Source organism: Oncorhynchus kisutch, linkage group LG1 (assembly GCF_002021735.2).
Source record: "Oncorhynchus kisutch isolate 150728-3 linkage group LG1, Okis_V2, whole genome shotgun sequence".
Classification (NCBI taxonomy): domain Eukaryota; kingdom Metazoa; phylum Chordata; class Actinopteri; order Salmoniformes; family Salmonidae; genus Oncorhynchus; species Oncorhynchus kisutch.
In genome coordinates, this window is record NC_034174.2 from 32,441,710 (window position 1) to 32,462,871 (window position 21,162).

General features: G+C 44.2%; 2 protein-coding genes across 2 annotated transcripts; one reads left to right on the forward strand and one right to left on the reverse strand.

The window, feature by feature from the left end:
- Window positions 1-301: 301 nt before the first annotated feature.
- atad3 (ATPase family AAA domain containing 3) lies at window positions 302-13,675 on the forward strand. The gene is made up of 16 exons (XM_031818989.1): window positions 302-638; window positions 1,940-2,016; window positions 2,126-2,227; window positions 2,570-2,629; window positions 2,747-2,816; window positions 2,946-3,111; window positions 4,199-4,268; window positions 5,869-6,024; window positions 6,886-6,942; window positions 8,958-9,083; window positions 9,176-9,300; window positions 9,525-9,576; window positions 9,680-9,750; window positions 9,874-10,041; window positions 10,901-11,009; window positions 11,510-13,675. Exons 1-16 carry the CDS (start codon window positions 449-451, stop codon window positions 12,014-12,016), a joined length of 2,106 nt encoding a protein of 701 aa, XP_031674849.1. The 5' UTR covers window positions 302-448; the 3' UTR covers window positions 12,017-13,675.
- A 20-nt stretch (window positions 13,676-13,695) lies between these two features.
- Window positions 13,696-20,397, reverse strand: LOC109906008 (transmembrane protein 240). The gene is made up of 4 exons (XM_020503682.2): window positions 19,452-20,397; window positions 19,060-19,166; window positions 17,317-17,525; window positions 13,696-15,957 (listed from the first exon to the last, which is right to left on the reverse strand). Exons 1-4 carry the CDS (start codon window positions 19,506-19,508, stop codon window positions 15,803-15,805), a joined length of 528 nt encoding a protein of 175 aa, XP_020359271.1. The 5' UTR covers window positions 19,509-20,397; the 3' UTR covers window positions 13,696-15,802.
- Between the last annotated feature and the right edge of the window lie 765 nt (window positions 20,398-21,162).

A 21,162-nucleotide genomic window follows, 5' to 3' on the forward strand; every position in this document is an offset into this window, starting at 1 on the left:
GTTTCCTTAAAATGCTACTGCATTGTATTACGTAGATATCCAAACAGAATATAAAATGTTAGCTAATAAATTCCAATTAAAAACTGCTTTCTGTTGAACGAAGTCCAACAAACTCCGTGTGATGCAACTATCAATTCGTTTTGTGACATGGCCTTCCAGTGAAGTTATTCAGGTTAATTATAAGACCTTCCTGTTTTGGGCCATTGCGGCTACCATACCCTCTTATGGGTGTGACTATGTGTTTAACCTCTGCAAAGGACAACCAATGAGGAATATATATTTTCTCGTAACCAATCAGCATGGTTGTCTTTCAGGGAAAATCTGTCCTCTGCTGCACTTGCGCAAAGACGGCAGCGTGACACGCGTGTGGAGGAAGTGTAGTGACTGACAGCCAAACCTGATCACCTTTACCGGCCTGGGCTGCAGTTTATTCTCCGTTTACCTAAACATGTCCTGGCTGTTCGGACTGAATAAGGGGCAGCCCGAGGCTCCCCCGGAATTCCCGGTTCCACCGCCACCACCTCCACCAGCTGGCGGCTCCGGAGGTGGCGGAGATAAACCCAAGGACAAATGGAGCAACTTCGACCCAACCGGGCTGGAGCGAGCGGCCCAAGCGGCGAAGGAGCTCGACAAGTCTCGTAAGTGTCTTGCATGATAACTATATTATATATAGTACTGTAGAGCTAGTAGCTAGCTTGAAACATTTGGTTTATATCCCCAGAAAGACCGATACACCCGCAGCATGCTTTACAGCCTAAGCAGTGATGCTGATGCAACACGGGCCAGTGTCTGATATATATTCTCCTAGTTCCTACGGGTATGTAATCTAGTAAACTATCAAATCCTGATGACAGCTGTCAGTAGAACATAACACTGTAGTAAACGAGAATCACAGGTTTCACTGCTTGGTTTGAACGTTGTGCTGCACATTTTCATTCATGTTGGAAGTTAGTGTATTCAAGGTGAAGGGTGCAAAGGTCATTCTTTCACACCGTTTGCCAAATAGCTCTAGTCAGTATATAGTTGCTCTAGTCAAACATGCAAGCATTACACTTAGAATTTCAAAGTATACTGAACAAAAATATAAATACAACAATTAATGATTTTACTGAGTTACAGTTCATAAGGAAATCAGTCAATTGAAATGAATTAGCCCATAATCTATGGATTTCACATGACTGGGCAGGGGTGCAGTCATGGGTGGGCCTGGGAGGGCATAGCCACACCCACTTGGGACCCAGGCTCACTCACAGGGGAGCCAGGCCCAGCCAATCAGAACAAGTTTTTCCCCACAAAAGGGCTTTATTACAGACCAAAATACTCCTCAGTTTCATCAGCTGTCCGGATGGCTGGGTCTCCGACGATCCCGCAGGTGAAGAAGTCTGATGTGGAGGTCCTCGGCTGACGTGGTTACACATGGTCTGTGGTTGTGAGGCTAGTTGGATGTACTGCCAAATTCTCTTAAACAGCATTGGAGGCAGCTTCTGGTAGAGAAATTAACATAAAATTCTCTGGCAACAGCTCTGGTGGACATTTGTGCAATAATCATGCCGATTGAGACATCTGTTGCATTGTGTTCTGTGATAAAACTGCACATTTTAGAGTGGCCTTGTGCTGGGGACAATAAAATGTAATGACCATACTGTTTAATCAGCTTCTTGATAGGCCATACCTGTAAACTGGATGGATTATCTTGGCAAAGGATAAAATGCTCACTAACAGGGATGTAAACAAATTTGTAAAACAAACATTTTTGAGAAATAAGCGTTTTGTGCTTATGGAACATTTCTGGGATCTTTTATTTCAACTCATGAAACATGGGACCAACACTTTACATGTTGCGTTTTATATGTTTGTTTAGTATAGTTGGAATATAGCTACCGTCATTAAATGAAACATATCTGGACGACTAATGTCCAATACCTTGTCTTAATTTCAGGTCATGCCAAAGAGGCCCTGGATCTGGCTCGCATGCAGGAGCAATCTGTTCAGATGGAACACCAGACCAAAATCAAGGTACAGTTGCACTAAACGAGGCACATGCAGAGTAATGTGTAGGACACCAAAAAACAGTACTATCAATCTTAAATCTGATCATGCTAATTGTTCCCTTTGTGTGTGTAAGGAGTACGAGGCAGCAGTGGAGCAGCTGAAGGGGGATCAGCTGCGTATTCAAGGGGAGGAGAGGAGGAAAACTGTCGGCGAGGAGACCAAGCAGCATCAATCGGTGAGAGGAGAGCAGAGGAAGGGTTTAGTGGTACTGCAGAGGGGGTGATTGTGCAGTAGTATTCATTGTACTACATAGTATGTGGTCAATGATGGGCTAATAGCATGGATCATCATGTATGGGTAAACTGTAGAAGGAAGCATTTTCCCTGTAGTAGTTAAAAGATCTTGAGGAGTTTGTAGAGAGTAGAATTTTCTGTAAGCTTGAAATTGTTTGCATAATTAGCTTTAATTCTGTTGAAACAGAGGCTACAATGAGGGAGTGGAACAAGTGATTAAATATCTGTCCAGCAGAGGGCGCCATACATATGTTACTATGGTTACCTTCTCTATCCCTTCACAGAGAGCACAGTTCCAAGACAGACTTGCCAGACAGAGGTATGAGGATCAACTCAAGCAACAGGTAATATCAACTGGCATTAGCTGCAATATCAATTCAGTCCTGTTTAGGATATAAAGAAGTACAGTGAAAATGCCATGTCCAACTGACTTGAGTGTGGCCTCTCCTCTGTGTCCTCAGCAAGCCCTGAATGAGGACAACCTTCGGAAACAGGAGGACTCTGTGCTTAAACAGGAAGCCATGAGGAAAGGTACTGACCCCATATAGTATTCTCACGCAGCCTCCAGGAATAGGGTTCTGCTTCAATATTCACTGGTCAATATAGCCATATGGGGTCTGGCAATCACAAAATGTCCACTAATGTATCCTCTCCACGCAGCAACAATTGAGCACGAGATGCAGCTGAGGCACAAGAATGAGCTGCTACGCGTAGAGGCGGAGTCTAAAGCGCGGGCACGTGTTGAGCGGGAAAACGCAGACATCATCCGTGAGCAGATCCGCCTGAAGGCAGCAGAGCACAGACAGACTGTACTAGAGACTATACGGTGAGACAAGGACATACTGGACTAGAGACTATACGCTGATGCAAAGACATTCTGTACTAGAGACTATATGCTGAGACAAGGACATGCTGTACTAGAGACTACGCTGTGACAAGGACATGCTCTACTAGAGACTATACGCTGTGACAAAGACATGCTGTACTAGAGACTATACGATGAGACAAGAACATACTGGACTAGAGACTATACGCTGAGACAAGGACATACTGGACTAGAGACTACGCTGAGACAAAGACATGCTGTACTAGAGACTACGCTGAGACAAGGACATACTGGACTAGAGACTATACGCTGAGACAAGGACATACTGGACTAGAGACTACGCTGAGACAAAGACATGCTGTACTAGAGACTACACTGAGACAAGGACATACTGGACTAGAGACTATACGCTGAGACAAAGACATGCTGTACTAGAGACTATACGCTGAGACAAGGACATGCTGTACTAGAGACTACGATGAGACAAGAACATACTGGACTAGAGACTATACACTGAGACAAGGACATACTGGACTAGAGACTACGCTGAGACAAAGACATGCTGTACTAGAGACTACACTGAGACAAGGACATGCTCTACTAGAGACTATACGCTGAGACAAGGACATGCTGTACTAGAGACTATATGCTGAGACAAGGACATGCTGTACTAGAGACTATATGCTGAGACAAGGACATGCTGTACTAGAGACTATATGCTGAGGCAAGGACATGCTGTACTAGAGACTATACGCTGTGACAAGGACATGCTCTACTAGAGACTATACGCTGAGACAAGGACATGCTGTACTAGAGACTATATGCTGAGACAAGGACATGCTGTACTAGAGACTATATGCTGAGACAAGGACATGCTGTACTAGAGACTATATGCTGAGGCAAGGACATGCTGTACTAGAGACTATACGCTGAGGCAAGAACATACTCTATGAAGACTATAAGCTGAGGCAAAGACATGCTGTACTAGAGCCTGTATGCTGAGACACACCTTGTGTATTACACTACAGACCATAATGATAGATACTATTGGATACCTGACTGTCTCTGTATATTTGTGTGTTTTCAGGACTGCAGGTGCTGTGTTTGGGGAAGGATTCCGGGCTTTTGTGTCGGACTGGGATAAAGTTACAGCTACGGTGAAACCTTGTAGTGGAAATTTCCTGTATTTACCAAATCATGAGAGCAAACCACACACAAGTCAGAGTTATTTAATTATATGAGCTCCATCACAACCCTGTGACTCTCAGATCAATTCAGTGTCTATACATGAATTCTCTGAGAGTCCTTACACATTTCAACTGAGATCCTTTATAGCAAAGACACACATAGCCAGACAGCATTGGCTATAAATTATCATTCAGCTTTGTCTCCTAAACTATGTTCTTATCTCGCTCTCAGGACCATAAAACAAAACCTATATCAAATACACCCCTCCTGGACAAGAGACACAGTGACTGGCACACAGACATTGTGGAGCCAAGAAATAATTGGTTTAAAAGATATGTTTACATATGAAGACAATCTTGACCTCTCCCCTCTCTGCGGCCCAAGTAACTGAAAACTTCACAGAGAACAGATACCTGCAACCGGCCAACAGTATTATTCAAAAATAGACATTCTGATGAGAAGTAACTCACAAGCATATAATGAATATAAAACATCTTATCTATGTTACCCAACTAATTCTGATTATTCCCCCACAATCTACCTTCCACTCTACATACTTGTTTATGCTCATCCTTATGCAAACTGCCAATGACTCATAAATATACTGAACAAAAATATAGATGCAACATGCATTCATTTCATAGATTTTAGAGAGTTACAGTTTATATGAGGAAATCAGTCAATTTAAATAAATGATTTAGGCCCAAATCTATGTTTTTCACATGACTGGGAATACAGATATGCATCTTTTGGTCACAAATACCCTAAAAATCATTGGGCCTCACAATTTTATTTATTTTATTTACCTTTATTTAACTAGGCAAGTCAGTTAAGAACAAATTCTTATTTTCAATGACGGCCTAGGAACAGTGGATTAACTGCCTGCTCAGGGGCAGAACGACCTTGTCAGCTTGGGGGTTTGAACTTGCAACCTTCCGGTTACTAGTCCAACGCTCTAACCACTAGGCTACTCTGCCGCCCCAGGATCTCGTCACAGTATTTTTGTGCATTCAAATTGCCAAATTGATAAAATGAAATTGTTTGTTGTCTGTAGCTTATAACTGCCCATACCATAACCCACCTCCACCATTTGGCACTCTGTTCACAACGTTGACATCAGTAAACCGCTCGCCCATACGATGCCATACATGTGGTCTGCGGTGGTGAGGCCGGTTGTACGTACTATTCTCCAAAACAACATTTGAGGCGGCTTATGGTAGAGAAATGAACATAAAATTATCTGGCAACTGCTCTGATGGACATTCCTGCAGTTAGCATACAAATTGCATGCTTCCTCAACTTGAGACATCTGTAGCATTGTGTTGTTTGACAACTGCACATTTTAGTGGCCTTTTATGGTCCCCCTGCACAAGGTGCACCTGTGTAATGATCGTGCTGTTTAATCAGCTTCTTGATATGCCACACCTGTCAGGTGGATGGATTATTTTGGCAAAGGAGAAATGCTCACTAACTAATTGTTGAGTGTATATGTTACATGTTTATATCTGATTTGAGTTGTCCTTGGAGTGTCTCTAAATGTAGTGTAATTCCCCCCCCCCACACCACCAGGTGGCAGGACTGACTCTGCTGGCTGTAGGTGTGTATTCTGCCCGGAACGCCACAGCTGTGGCGGGACGCTACATTGAGGCCCGACTTGGGAAGCCCTCATTGGTCAGAGAGACTTCTCGCATCACTGTTGCGGAGGCGATCAAGCACCCGATCAAGGTAGAGGCCCTGCTGTGCATTATACAGTGCATTCGGAAAGTATTCAGACCCCTTCCCCTTTTCCACATTTTGTTAAGTTACAGCCTTATTCTAAAATATATATATTTTTTAAATGTTCCCCTCATCAATCAACACACAATACCCTATAATGGCAAAGTGAAAACAGGTTTGTAATGTTTTTTTCTTCACCTTTATGGAAATAAAAAACATAAATACCTTATTTACGTAAGTATTCAGACCCTTTGCTATGAGACTCGAAATTGAGCTCAGGTGCATCCTGTTTCCATTGATCATCCTTGAGATGTTTCTACAACTTGATTGGAGTCCACCTGTGGTAAATGAAATTGATTTGAATAGCCCAGCCAGAGGCCGGACTTGAACTTGATCGAACTGAAAATAGCCGTCCAGCGACGCTCCCTATCTAACCTGACAGAGCTTGAGAGGATCTGCAGAGAAGAAATACAGGTGTGCCAAGCTTGTAGTGTCATACCCAAGAAGACTCGAGGCTGTAATCGTGCTTCAACAAAGAACTGAGTCAATTCTTATGTAAATGTGATATTTATATATTTTATTTATAAATGTGCAAACATTTATAAAAACATGTTTTTGCTTTGTCGTTATGGAGTATTGTGTGTAGATTGATGAGGGGGGAAAAACTGATTTAATCAATTTTAGAATAAGGCTGTAATGTAACAAAATGTTGAAAAAGTCAAGGGGTCTGAATACTATCCGAATGCACTGTATACGTCCTTGATCTGATGCTTGTGGTGTTTTTTTTTATTGTGATTAACTTAAGTTTCCTAAACACACATTTTTTTTAGTATGATGAAGGTGCATCTTCTTATTTTTCCCCTCTCTTAGATGTCAAAGCGCCTGACAAGTAAACCTCAGGATGCACTGGAGGGAGTAGTGCTCAGTGTGAGTACCGACACTCGGCACACCTTAGCGTCTTGTATCGATATTATACCCAGCACATGTATGAAAGAAACATTTTATTGGTCACATATATGTGATTAGCAGATGTTATTGCAGGTGTGGGTGTAATGCTTGTTCTTCTAGCTCCGACAGTAATATCTAACAAATTACACAACAATACACACATCTGAGTAGGATTTTTTATTTATTTTTTTACCTTTATTTAACTAGGCAAGTCAGTGAAGAACCAATTCTTATTTGCAATGACGGCCTAGGAATAGTGGGTTAACTGCCTTGTTCAGGGGCAGAACGACAGATTTCTTTTTACCGTGTCAGCTCAGGGATTCAATCTAGCAACCTTTCGGTTACTGGCCCAATACTCTAACCACTAGGCTACCAGGAATGAATTAAGACTATATACAAATTGACGACGTATGTCAGAGTGGAACGGAGTAAGATACAGTAGAATAGTATAGAATACAGTATATACATATGAGATGAGTAATGCCAGATATGTAAACATGATTAAAGTGACAAGTGTTCCATTCCTTAAAGTGGCCAGTGTTTTCTAGTCTATGCCTATAGGCAGCAGCCTCTAATGTGCTAGTGATGACTGTTTAACAGTCTGATGGCCTTGAGATACAAGATGTTTTTCAGTCTCTCGGTCCCAGCTTTGAAGCACCTGTACTGGCCTCTCCTTCTGGATGTTAGCGGGGTGAACAGGTAGTAGCTTGGGTGGTTGTTGTCCTTGATCTTTTTGGCCTTACTGTGACATCGGGTGCTGTAGGTGTCCTGGAGGGCAGGTAGTTTGCCCCTGGTCATGCGTTGTGCAGACCGCACTAACCTCTGGAGAGCCTTGTGGTTGTGGGCGGAGCAGTTGCCGTACTAGGCGATGATACAGCCCGACAGGATGCTTTCAATTGTGCAATTGTAAAGAATTTAGAGTTTTAGGTGACAAGCCAAATTTCTTCAGCCTCCTGAGGTTGAAGAGGCTCTGTTGCGCCTTCTTCACCTTCTTCTGTGTGGGTGGTACATTTCAGTTATTCATCATGATGTGTACGCCAAGGAACTTAAAGCTTTCCAACTTCTCCATTGTGGTCCCGTCACTGTGGATAGGGGCGTGCTCCCTCTGCTGTTTCCTGAAGTCCACGATCAGCTCCTTAAGTTTGTTGACGTAGAGGGAGAGGTCGTTTTCCAGGCACCACACTCCCAGAGCCCTCACCTCCTCTCTGTAGGCTGTCTCGTCGTCATTGGTAATCAAGCCCACTAATGTTGTGTCGTCTATAAACTTGATGATTGAGTTGGAGGCGTGCTTGGCCACGCAGTCATGGGTGAACAGGGAGTACAGAAGGGGGCTGGGCACACACCCTTGTGGGGCCCCAGTGTTGATGTTCAGTGGAGTCGAGGTGATGTTTTCTACCTTCACCACCTGGGGGGCGGCCCGTCAGGAAGTCCATGACCCAGTTGCACAGGGCGGGGTTCAGACCCAGGGCCTCGAGCTCAATGATGAGCTTGGAGGGTACTATGGTGTTGAATGCTGAGCTGTAGTCAATGAACAGCATTCTTACATAGTTATTCCTCTTGTCCAGATGGGATAGGGCAGTGTGCAGAGTGATGGCGATTGCATCGTCTGTGGATCTATTGGGGCAGTAAGCAAATTGAAGTGGGTTTAGCGTGGCAGGTAAGGTAGAGGTGATATGACTCTTGACTAGTCTCTCAAAGTACTTCATGATGACAGAGGTGAGTGCTACGGGGCGATAGTCATTAAGTTCAGTTACCTTTGCCTTCTTGGTAACAGGAACAACGGTGGCCATCTTGAAGCATGTGGGGACAGCAGATTGGGATAGGGAGAGACTGAATATGTTGGTAAACACACCATCCAGCTGGTCTGTGCATGCTCTGAGGATGTGGCTAGGGACATTCATAGAGAATGCTGTGCACACGTATGTTTTTGCAGCCCTGCTTTGAGCCGAAATGTTCATCTCCCTGAAATGAATTATTCCCTCTCCTCCGCACAGCCTAACCTAGAAGAACGTGTACGTGATATTGCCATAGCAACTAGGAACACGCGTCAGAACAAGGGGCTCTACAGGAACATCCTCATGTATGGCCCACCAGGTACTGGCAAGACCCTCTTCGCCAAGGTAGGTCCCGCACCGACTCATTTTGTCTATGACAAGAGGTGTTATCTTGGTATCTGTATATGTTGCTAACTATTTCTCTGTGTTCTGAGTAGAAGCTGGCAGTGCACTCTGGGATGGACTATGCAATCATGACTGGTGGAGATGTGGCGCCCATGGGCCGTGAGGGCGTCACCGCCATGCACAAAGTCTTTGACTGGGCCAACACCAGTCGCCGTGGGTATGCTACCCTCACTCGCAGTAGCATCACACTATTTATAGAACTTCATGTAAATGTAACCATGATGTAACCGTGTGAAACCATGTAACGTAAGTGTCTAGACAACTTGACATTAAATACATTTGCACTTGCATTACACAGACATTCACATTAAACAATGTACAGAGAATGATGTAAGACCAGCGCAGCTCTGCTAATGCAACCCTCTCTCTCCTCTGACACAGCCTGCTGCTGTTTGTTGATGAAGCTGATGCATTCCTTCGCAAGAGGTCTACTGTAAGTCTGTTCTCTACCTTCCTGTATTTCATAGCACAACCAAAACTCTGATCTTGTAGAAATATTGGAAAACAGAGTTCAAGTTGTCTCTCTCTGTTTGCAGGAAAAGATCAGTGAAGAGCTCAGAGCCACTTTGAACGCATTCCTGTATCGCACTGGAGAGCAAAGCAACAAGTCAGTTCTCTACAACTACTTCTCCTATTTAGACATTTCATATCTTTGCCCAAGACCTCTGATGTACCATGTCCTTCAGATATCACAGCGCTCTAACGACTGTTGTGTCGTCTCCCCCTCCAGGTTCATGATGGTGCTGGCCAGTAACCAGCCGGAGCAGTTTGACTGGGCCATCAACGACCGCATTGACGAGATAGTAAACTTCGCCCTGCCGGGTCCTGATGAGAGGGAGAGGCTGGTGCGTCTGTATTTTGACAGATATGTGCTGGAGCCTGCCACAGGGGGAAGACAGTGAGTCATACAGCATTACACCCACACAACATGGCAGCACAGGTTTAAATAGGGCACTTTCACAAGCACTCATATACTGGGATGCATAATGCAACTGTTATGATGTCAAGTAACTAGATACTCCCAGACACTTATGCTGTGTTTACACAGGCAGCCCAATTCTGATCTTTTGCCCAATTATTGGAAAAATCTGATTGGTCAAAATGGCACTCTTTTTAGTGGCAAAAGAATTGGGCTGCCTGTGTAAATGCAGCCTTGGAGTCATCTGCATACAGTGACACACACACACACACACCTACCCACGCACACATGGGGACAGGCATTAACACTGAGTGCCTGGGAGGAGGGAGGCCCCTCTCTGTCCTGTTCCATGTAAATGACCTCTGGCTGAGAGCTGTGGAGTGTCAGGAGCAGGTATTTAAGAGCAGGTGACCCAGCAGTAAGCAGGAGCCCAGCCAGCCGTAGCCATGGTGTCACTAATTAAAGTGGGTCTCTGAGGGCCTGGAGCCTGAGAGGAAGAGGGGCAGGGGGCGACCTACACATAGGGCACTGGGAACTGGACCAGGATCAACAACAACATGCTGACAACAGAGCCAGCTGGTGGAAGGAGCTGGGCCACTTAAGGAGTGTCTCTCCAGAAATAGTCAGACCTCATAACACAGGCCTGTTTCCTCTGACAGACAGGATGCCATTCAGGCCTGTTTCCTCTGACAGACAGGATGCCATTCAGGCCTGTTTCCTCTGACAGGCAGGATGCCATTCAGACCTGTTTCCTCTGACAGGCAGGATGCCATTCAGACCTGTTTCTGTCTCTAAACCCCCTCTATGTCTGCATCTTCCTCTGCCTCTGTCCCTGCAGGAGAATGAAGCTGGCTCAGTTTGACTATGGAAAGAAGTGCTCGGACATCGCTAAGCGGGCAGAGGGCATGTCAGGCAGAGAGATCTCCAAACTGGGCGTGGCCTGGCAGGTATGTGACATGTTTCCCCTGTTGTTCATACATCAATGCTTTCTGAATGGATAACAACCGTGATGCGGTGAATTTTCCAGTTAAGCCAATTTGACATAAATTATTGGTTGGAAGGAGAGCTTGTGCACAGGCTGGAACTTGGTTAGGGATGGGAGAATCAGACAATGCTGACCCAAGGTGATTTGGTTAGCCCAGGAAGTCTAGACCCATTTATTCTCCCTCCATGGGCTTATTAATAGAAGCAGAGCTGGTAAGTGGATCACTATGTATGCCATGATCTCCACTGCTGCTGTGTCATGGTCATCTCTCCTGTGGGCCTTGTCTGTTAACTACCTTATACATTACTCAATATTCATACACTGATCTTGCAGATAGTTAATACTGTAAATGTATATTTGTAGATACATTATTATAGATTTACTGGACTGTTCGTGTAATGATAAAATCCTTGTTCAGATGACTGTAATGTAATAATCCTTGTATTCCATGTCCTCTTGCAGGCGGCAGCCTACTCCTCAGAGGACGGCGTCCTGACGGAGGCCATGATTGATGCTCGGGTGGACGAAGCCATGCGGCAACACCTCCAGAAGATGGACTGGCTGCATGGGCACACTAAGGAGGCTGGGGCCAAGAGCACAATCTCTCCCAGCGCTGGACCAGCAGACAGCAGCAAGATAGGCTTCACTCTGCCTCTAGGGGAGCCGCCACAGGCCCAGGATGTGCTCACTCCGGCTCTGGAGATAGACAACAAACCAGAGGCCCATGTCATTCAGGAGGAGCTGAAACTAGAGGTGCCAGCCCCACCTTCATCAGACTGTGCCGAACTGCCTGTGGAGGAGGGGACTGTCCCGGCTAAGGGGGAGGGTGTCAAAGCAGAAACGGTGGTAACACCTCAGGGGGAGGTGGCAGAGGGTGTATCCCAAACTGATGCAGCCCCAAGCAGTGAGGGTGGGACAGGGAAGGAGGGGAAGACCAAAGCTCCTCCCAAGGATGGGACTCCAGTTTAACATTAGGGGCCAAAGGAAGGACAGGGAGGACGCCTCCTGTTCCTCCTCACTGTCTGTAGTCTCGGTCTGTGTACGTCTGTCTGTCTGACTGAAAGAGTTGGTGGGCAGGGGGAGGAGGGATGGAGGCACTAACATTTTATGAAGCAATCCTGTAGAAGCAGGAGAGCTGTAATATGATTTGTGTAAAATGTAAGAAAAAAAGTGTACTTTACATCGAAACCCTATGTCTGTAATAGTATTAATGTTGATGTGCACTGTAAGAGATAATACTCTATTTAAATGACGGTGTGGATGGAGATTACTTTGTTTTTATGAATAGTAAAATAATCCAAGTTTCTTACTATGGCTGCATTTTTGTTGTGATTTCTAAAGGAATGGTTTCATAGACATTCAAAAGGCACTCGCACAGCTGAGATATCTTTTTTTGCAAATGCATGGTATCTGTTGAATCAGATGAGAAAAAAAGAAAGCAGCATTCTGCTCTTGATAGTATCACTGCTCTTTAGTAAGCTTTATGTATCGTCCTCAAGGCCTTCCTCAGATCTTTTGTGAATTAGCACCCTTATGTAGACGGCTCCACCCACATCCATTCCATCGAATGGGGTTGGAGTCGAGGGAAAATAACAAAGTGTTACCAAAAAGAACAATATGCATGTCATAAATATTCTAATAAAGTGTGTACCTAAAACGTATTAAACACGTCTGTAAAACCAAAATGAGGACATCGACCCACCCAAGCAGTTTTCATAAATCACTGGGTACAGCGCAAGAAAAACGTCTTGAGTATCTGAAATGGGGGCATTAATTCATGTTCACATTTATAACACAACACACACAGGCATTTCATCATTAAGTCCTTTAGGAAATCATGTCTGGAGGGTGAAAATCCCAAAACATTCTCTTTTACTCAGAGTATTATTAATATCACCTCCCCTGTCTGATATCTTGACTTTCTCTATGCCACAAAATCTAAAGGAAGAAATGTCATGTTTTTGGTCATTAAAATGTACTGCGACCGGCCAATCCCTGTCGTTTCTCCTGATTGAACATTTTTGTTCACAAATTCTGTTTGAGAGAAGAGGTTTTACCTACATAACACAGCCACATGGGCAATTAATCATGTAGATAACATGGGTGGTGGAGCACGTAATAATGTCATTTATTTGGAACCGTTTTCCTGTGTGTGGGTGGCAGAGATATTCACACTTCATATTGTTGCACTGTGTGCAACCTCTGCATTTATAGCTACCATTCAGAAGAGAGCGTTAAAGAGCCTGGCTCATTTTCTTAAAGTGGCTGGCACCCAATGATTTATGAAAACTTGCTTGATGGGTCGATGTCCTCATTGTGGTTTTACAGATGTGGTTAATTACGTTTTAGGTACACACTTTTAGAATATTTATGAAATGCACATTGTTATATTTGGTAACACTTCCCTTGACTCCAACCCCATTGATGTATGGAACAGATGTGGATGAGGGTGCACATTTTTTTTTTTTAACTCACAAAAGCTCTGACGAAGGCCTTGAGGCCGATACGTAAAGCTTATTAAAGAGCAGTGATACTTTCAAGAGCAGTGTGCGGGTTTCTTTTTTTCTCAGGGTTTCATTGTCATTGTAAAAACGTGACCAATAAATGCTGATATCATGGTGAACTTTACCTTTCATCTTGAACCTGTGTCAGTGTTAAACCCCAGTTGTCCCTTTTAATGAAACCAACATTTAATCTTTACAACACCAATGTTTGGACAGAGATGGGGAAGAGAGGCACGGGGTAAGGGAAGATGGGGGAGGTGCAGGGAAGAGAAAGGGGGTCAAAATTGAATGAGTCTACATTCCGCTCCCAAATGAAGGAATTCATTCGGAATCCCAATGTGTCACAGTAATTGTGACCAAGTTCTCACACAGCATCACTCTCCAATGCCATGACATGGGCATGTTGCACCTACTTTAGATATTAGTTAATAATTATAAAGTGGGTGGTTCGAGCCCTGAATGCTCATTGGCTGACAGCCGTGGTATATCAGACCGTATACCACAGGTATGACAAAACATGTATTTTTACTCCCCTAATTACGTTGGTAACCAGTTTATAATAGTAGTAAGGTACCTCAGGGGTTTGAGGTATATGGTCAATATACAACGGCTAAGGGCTGTGTCCAGGCACTCCGCATTGCGTCGTGCGTATGAACAGCCCTTAGCCATGGTATATTGGCCATATACCACACCCCCTCGGGCCTTATTGCTTACATATACCACAGGAAGTGCCTTCTAAGCTACCATGATGGAGGCGCTCTACAACTGGCTGTTCAGTGTAAAGTGTTTTGTCAACTATATAGAGCTCCTGAGTGAAACTCTCAGTCTTGGAATTTCGTCTCCAGGTTTCCATGGTGATAACCCTCTGGACAAAATATCAAAGAAATTCTGTAACCCGTAAAACACACACACACACACACACACACACACACACACACACACACACACACACACACACACACACACACACACACACACACACACACACACACACACACACACACACACACACACACACACACACACACACACACACACACACACCTTTACTCATGGTTCTTCAATATTAACACATTGCATATACTGTACACACCACACAGTTAGACAAGCAGGCAGCATTTCCGTCCTCTTAGCCACCCCTAATTATTTATAATTCCATTCCGTCCCCTAGGCCCCCTTTCAGTACAGTTTTTACATGAAAAGTTTCTAAAATAGACACAAAGTACAATACATGACCAAAAGTATATGGACACCTGCTTGTCGAACATCTCATTCCAAAATCATGGGTATTAATATGGAGTTGGTCCTCCTTTGCTACTATTACTGCCTCCACTCTTCTGGGAAGGCTTTCCACTAGATGTTGGAACATTAGTGTGGGGACTTGCTTCCACTCAGCCACAAGAGCATTAGTGTGTTCGGGCACTGATGTTGGGCGATTAGGCCATGCTCACAGTCGGCGTTCCAATTAATCCCAAAGGTGTTCGACATTTTACAAACTGATTTGTTGGAAAGGTGGCATCTTATGACGGTGCCACGTTGAAAGTAACTGAGCTCTTCAGTAAGGCCATTCTACTGCCAATATTTGTCTATGGAGATTGTGTGTTCGATTTTATACACCTATCAGCAATGGGTGTGGCTGAAATAGCCGAATCCACTAATTTGAAGTGGTGTCCACATACATTTGTATATATAGTGTACCTCTTCCAATACACAAACCCCTGTCAAAAATAAACAACCTCGAGCAAAATAAATATTCTAATTTCAAAACTGACATCTTCAGGCAAAAATAAACACATTTTTCTATAAACTGACAAAACCCAAGCAAAATAATGAATACACCCTATCCCCACTTCTAGCAAAATTGACATTCTAAAACTAAATATATATAACTATTTTGAAAAACAAACACACTCTGGAAAATTGCTTACGCCCTCCTAAATGGATTCTCATTAACTACAATCTTTTTACATAAAAGATGGAGGGTGAGGAGTGCACTGTGGGTAAAGACCATGGGGTCACTTGAGAAAGTGCTCTATCCAGTGTCAATAAGAAACAGTATGGTTTGAATGGTATTTCTTGAATAGTCATTGTTTAGTTGCCCATGTGGCTGAAGTCTGGTTGGTCAGTTGACAGCAGGTCTCAGTCTGTCTCAGCCAGTCCATTGCTCTCAGAGGTGATGTGGAATGGGGTGGCCGTTGTGCCATGGCTCGCAGAGGTGGCGTGGGCTGGGGTGTCCAATGTGCAATGGCTCTCAGAGGTTACGAGGGCTGGGGTGTCCATTGTGGTACAGCTTCTGCTTAATGTGCACCATGTTCCCACTGGAGTCCTCCAGCTTCCTCAGGTGCACCCGTCTCCCCAGGTCTCTCAGGTTACAGAAGCGTGGAACCCATGACCAGGAGAACACATCTGGACACAGTAAAGGAAAGAAAGTAGGGGGCCGGGAAGACGGGACATAGACAACATTAAATGTGTGATTGAAAGATGAAGGATTTGTCCTCCATTTAATTTGTGTGCGAGTGTGCAGTTTGTGTATGTGTGTGTGGCTCATGGGTGTGGGGTATTTATATCTGAGAATGGAGGTGTGATCCAAATTGACTCATCTAATTTAAATCTGAGGACACCATGGGCTGAGAGACAGGGAAAAAAGAGCAGGGAAACGGAGAGCAGTGAGTGGAGAGCAGAAAGGAGAGATGGAGAGAGGATGAGACATCTCCGCCATACTAATAAAGCCCGCAGACGTTTCACAGGAGAGACAGGCGATGGGGGAGAATTAAACTACATGAATTTGATTGGTGTGATGGGAGGGAGTTGGAAATCCAGAAAGACAGGGAGAGAGAAATCGTGAATTTTAAGCGTGGGAGAGGGATTCAGAATCTGTACAGAGGAGAGAGAAATCCCAAAGACACTGAAACATTGCAGTAGGTCTACTCTGAACTCACAGTTTTAAAACTACGGACAATAAAATTAACGCTGTTTGTGTGCACATGCAAGCGTGTGCTTGTGTGCAAGAGAGGAAATATCAATTTGAAAATATATGATTTTGAATCCCTATACTGTATATGACTCATTTCTGCACCTCTTTGCCAACCACCCCCATCACTTCCTACACGACAAGCAGCTCCGGGTGTGAATTATACTAATCCCACAACTGAATATAGAAATATGAAGAGAAAAATCTACACACAGGAAAAACTGTGACTAGACTAAATGAGAAGAATGTATGATGACTATATCAGTGTCAACAGTTTCATATAGAAATCTGAGAGGTAAAAAAAATCCTGCTGTCCATACCTAAGCCTGAAAACAATGCTGACCTAAAATGACATATAGAAAATCAAAAGAAAAACAGCAGCGAGCTGGGGAATACTGTGATAAAGTAGGTCGATGGCTGAGTCACACATAAATGCCATCGAACCGTAGACAGGTTTACACACTGTACTGTAGTCTCTGGAACTGAGGCTCTCACGACACTGCAGTTTTCATCAAACAAAGCTAATCCAAAGAGGTTTAAAAGTTGAGAGATCATACCTCTGCACCTTCAGACTATTATTCTCCTGTCTATTCCCTCACTCACCCAAAGAGCATCCTATTTCCCCCCCACCCCATGAAGATAAATCTGTATTCCTTAGTAACTTTCTACTGCTACTGTTTTTAAACCCAGAGCTCCTCCAGTGTTGTGTCAGCATTTTTGGACCAGCTCCCCATACAAAGTGTCTCTCTGCCTGTCAGAGCCATCCTGTGTGGTAGTTCATCCTGCTTACTCACCATGGTGCTGTTTGGCCCTCCAGGCCCTGAGGGCAGCGTGCAGCGCCCCGTCCAGCCACAGCAGTAACCAGCTGAGGAGGAAGCCCAGCAGCAGCCCCAGCATCAGGTCCAGCTCCTGCTTGGTCACGCTATCACTCACAAAGTAGTTCTCTGCCGAGTCTACCAGAGACTGGTCCCCATCATACGGGATCACATAGTGGACATGGTGCCTGAAGCCCAGAGGGAGGGGACACAGGGAGAGGAGAGTAGAAAAGAGGAGACAATGGAGGGAGATGAGGAGACGGGAAGAAGAAAGGAGGGAACGCAGGACACAGTGGAGAGGGAAGGGAGGAAAAGGTGAGGGAGGAAAGCGGGAGAAGAGAGGAGGGACGGGAGGACAGAGTGGTAGAGTGGGGAGAGGAAGAAGTAGAAAAGAAAATGAAGAAAAAGTGCATTGAGGGAGACAATTACATAAGGGAGTAATTAGATATACCATATATAGAGCATACTGTATATGGTTAGGCTGTGTGTGGTTCCATATGCTTTGCTGTAGTGCTTTGGGTGAGTGAGATGGATGGATGGGTTGGGTGGGTGTGCTGCTGTCAGCCCCATCACTGAGAGGTGAACAGCTGCAGCTGGAGGACAGCACAGGAAACGCATCACTAACAGCTGGCCTCGCTGCCCCATGGGAGTTGGGGTGCGGGGATGCATGTGGACCAACTCCCTCTCCTACTGGGCTGCAGGCATCGCTTCCAGTAGAGAGAAACCATAGCAGCAAGAAGAGAGTGTTGAGGTGAGCAGAAAGGTCAAGGGAGAGAGGTATGTGGCAACAAAAAAGGAGGATGTGGAGTACACAAACAAGTGGGAAAAGTGAACCTAAGGAAGCATGTGAGAGAGTGAAAGATATTGCTATCCAGAACCCTGACAACTCATTAATATCTGGGAGGTCTCAAAATTCCTCTCTCTTTTTTCCTGTCTTCAGCTCTAACTCACTCAAACACATGATTAAATTCACAAAGCTTTATTGACATACTCCCTGCTGCTCTCCTACACTGTCTAATCATCTCTCTCACTCACTCACTCACTCACTCACTCACTCACTCATTCACTCATTCACTCACATCCCATAGCTCATAACAGGTCTGAGTGGGAGGGAGGGGGAGGTATGGCTGCCTGCAGGAGTGAGTAATGTTGTTCACAGGAAAATCAACCCACCGACAGATACAGTTGTTTTCAGTAACATTAAAATGATTGAAGTTACATTTTTTGTAAAGCCCCAAACAAATCGTTTTTCATTTTATTTAAACTGTCAGTGATGACTAAGATGTGGGCCTAAGGAGTAGACTAAAAACATAACAGGTGACCTGTGTTTCAATGTGACTCTGTCACACTGTGGGAATGTTGAGCCAGAGTAATTTCCATCATGGACAGGAGCATAGTTCAACATAGGTCACAGCTGTTCCATACATCATTGATGTGCAGACTGTAATTAGATGATGAAAGTGATAGGAGCTAGACAACATGCAGAAAACACATTATCTCAGATGCTTTACATCACTAGTTCACCAGTGATCAAACCTCTGAGGTGAGTCAACAAATACAGGAGTCAACTATGTTTGTCCTATAACAAACAACATGAAATGACGATGGACCATTGCCATAAACAGTGCACTATACATCACCTGAAGTTTCAAAGCAATGGTTTACTCATGATCTTGTTTTGCAGAACTTTAAATAGCATAATTTTTTAAAAGTTGGTTTTACCTTCCACAGTTGCAATGGCAGACGCGGTCCTCCCCTCGTAAATGTGGTAAGATGTAGTTGTGAAAGCGGTCTAGTAGAGCGTTCATGTCCGTTAGACACGCTACTGCCTGAAAATAACCATAGAAGTAAACTGGGACAAAACGAGCTACATTCCCATAACACCATATGTTGCCAGACTTCTCAAGTTAATGACAAACAAAAATGTAAATTCTAAAAATTCACTGACTCCAGATAAATTGTTTTCCATGGACAGTTTGTTTATAGATTATGTAGCCGCGTGTAGCTAGGCCACGTTGATGTCTAGGTTTATTGAAATATCAATTTGACAGCTTTTAAAACGTTACATTGTTACACATAAGGGAGAGCGGGAATGTGCATAACGGTGTTCTTACCATCACAAGTGAAGCCCCCAAAATCATAAAGATCATGGTGGTTGTGGCCATTTGCATCCAAACTTCTTAACAGCAGTTTCTTTCTCTCTCACCAGAACTATCCAGTGATACCTGGTCCAAAAAACAACACTCTGTTGGAAGTGAAGGCGCTCATGGATGCAGAATCAGTGTCAAACCACCCATCCTTGCCTCGTCTATCCAATGTTCCTTTCTCCGCGACATGAGGAGATGCGGATCAGTCTCTCTTTCGCTCCCCTTTGAAAGGCACACTGTGCACTGGCGAAGATGGTTAATCGAGGTGCGTTCAATGATGAGGAGGCGTGGTGCGTTGTGAAAGCTGTAGCCTATGTCAGAAATGAGATTGTTATTAGGCAATTCCAGAGCACCGCAACACAGAAGCTGGCAGGATGAGGTCGCGATCCATGCGTTGTTGTGATGACCGCCGCCACTGCACATTGTTCCTGGTGTAGCCTAGCTTATTTACCTAGACGCATCCACTAGCATTAGGAAAGGAGGTATCGATGCATGTTTTCTTCTTGTATCAAATCGTTTTCCGTGTTAGCTCCCTCTAGCAGTTGCTTGTTTACTGTCATGCTATCTATAAATTATTATAGTCCAACATGTGCTACTTTGGCGCAGCTGAAAGAAAGAACGGTCCCTCCTTGTGCATTCCAGTATTTATTTAGCTGAGGCATTTTTTTTAAAGGCTGTATCAATTTCCGCCCGTTTGTCTTTAGATAAATGAAGCAGTTTAGTAGCCTAGGCACGCCTATTCATAGGTCAAGGTTTGAGCGTATGATAATGATGATGATAGCATGCTTCAACATTAATAAACAACGATTGATATAAACGGATATGTACACTTCTCTATCTCTCTCTAAATCTCTCTCTCTATCTGTCTCTCTCTGACGTTGCAGTTCAAATAATGTATGCCGCACCATTCTGTGGGGGCTAGGCTTCGTTTGTGACAAAATTAACTGTATTGCTTATGTCTATCAGGGAAAAGCAAGCAAGAGGAAGATGAATAAGGCTTGAGTGGATTGGGGCCATGGGAATGCCAGCTCGTTCAATAGGCCCGGCCAATAGGGATTAATAGAATGTCACAAATTTAAATTATTTTTCTTAATGTTGTCCTGACTCTCAAACCTGCAGGAAATCCAAGTGTCACAGTGTCCTTATAAGGGTGCACACATAAGCAACATGGACAGCACCGCGACCAGCGGATGTGGATTCAGCACCACGGTCGTGGACAGCACCGCAGTCAACTCCAATATGAGCCAGATTGGACCTGTGTTGTTGATGGTGTGGCTTTGTAGACAGAAGGCCTGTATAGTGACTCTCAAAGTTCTCTGTTCTCCCCTCGCATGTAAACACATTGGATTGGTTTAGCATGGGCTATGGGAAGTCCGAGTTTCCACCATATTTCGTATGCCAGTCACGTGAAATCTAAAATGTCACAGAATCAGGTTTATTAAATAGCCTATGACAACAAAAAACCCTGGTCCTATAGTCCTATTGTAGCTCATATATGGCAAGGACAAAGTCATTTATCCATTTATGTTACTAGAGATGACAAAGGGAGGTTAGGATATGGGACTGTCACTTTAGTTTAACCCTAGCTTTGTCTCTGGGAAATTTCCTTTTAGCATTAACCATAAATCAGTGACCTTGCAGCCCTCCCATCCTTCCCTCTATCAGTATGAACAAACTG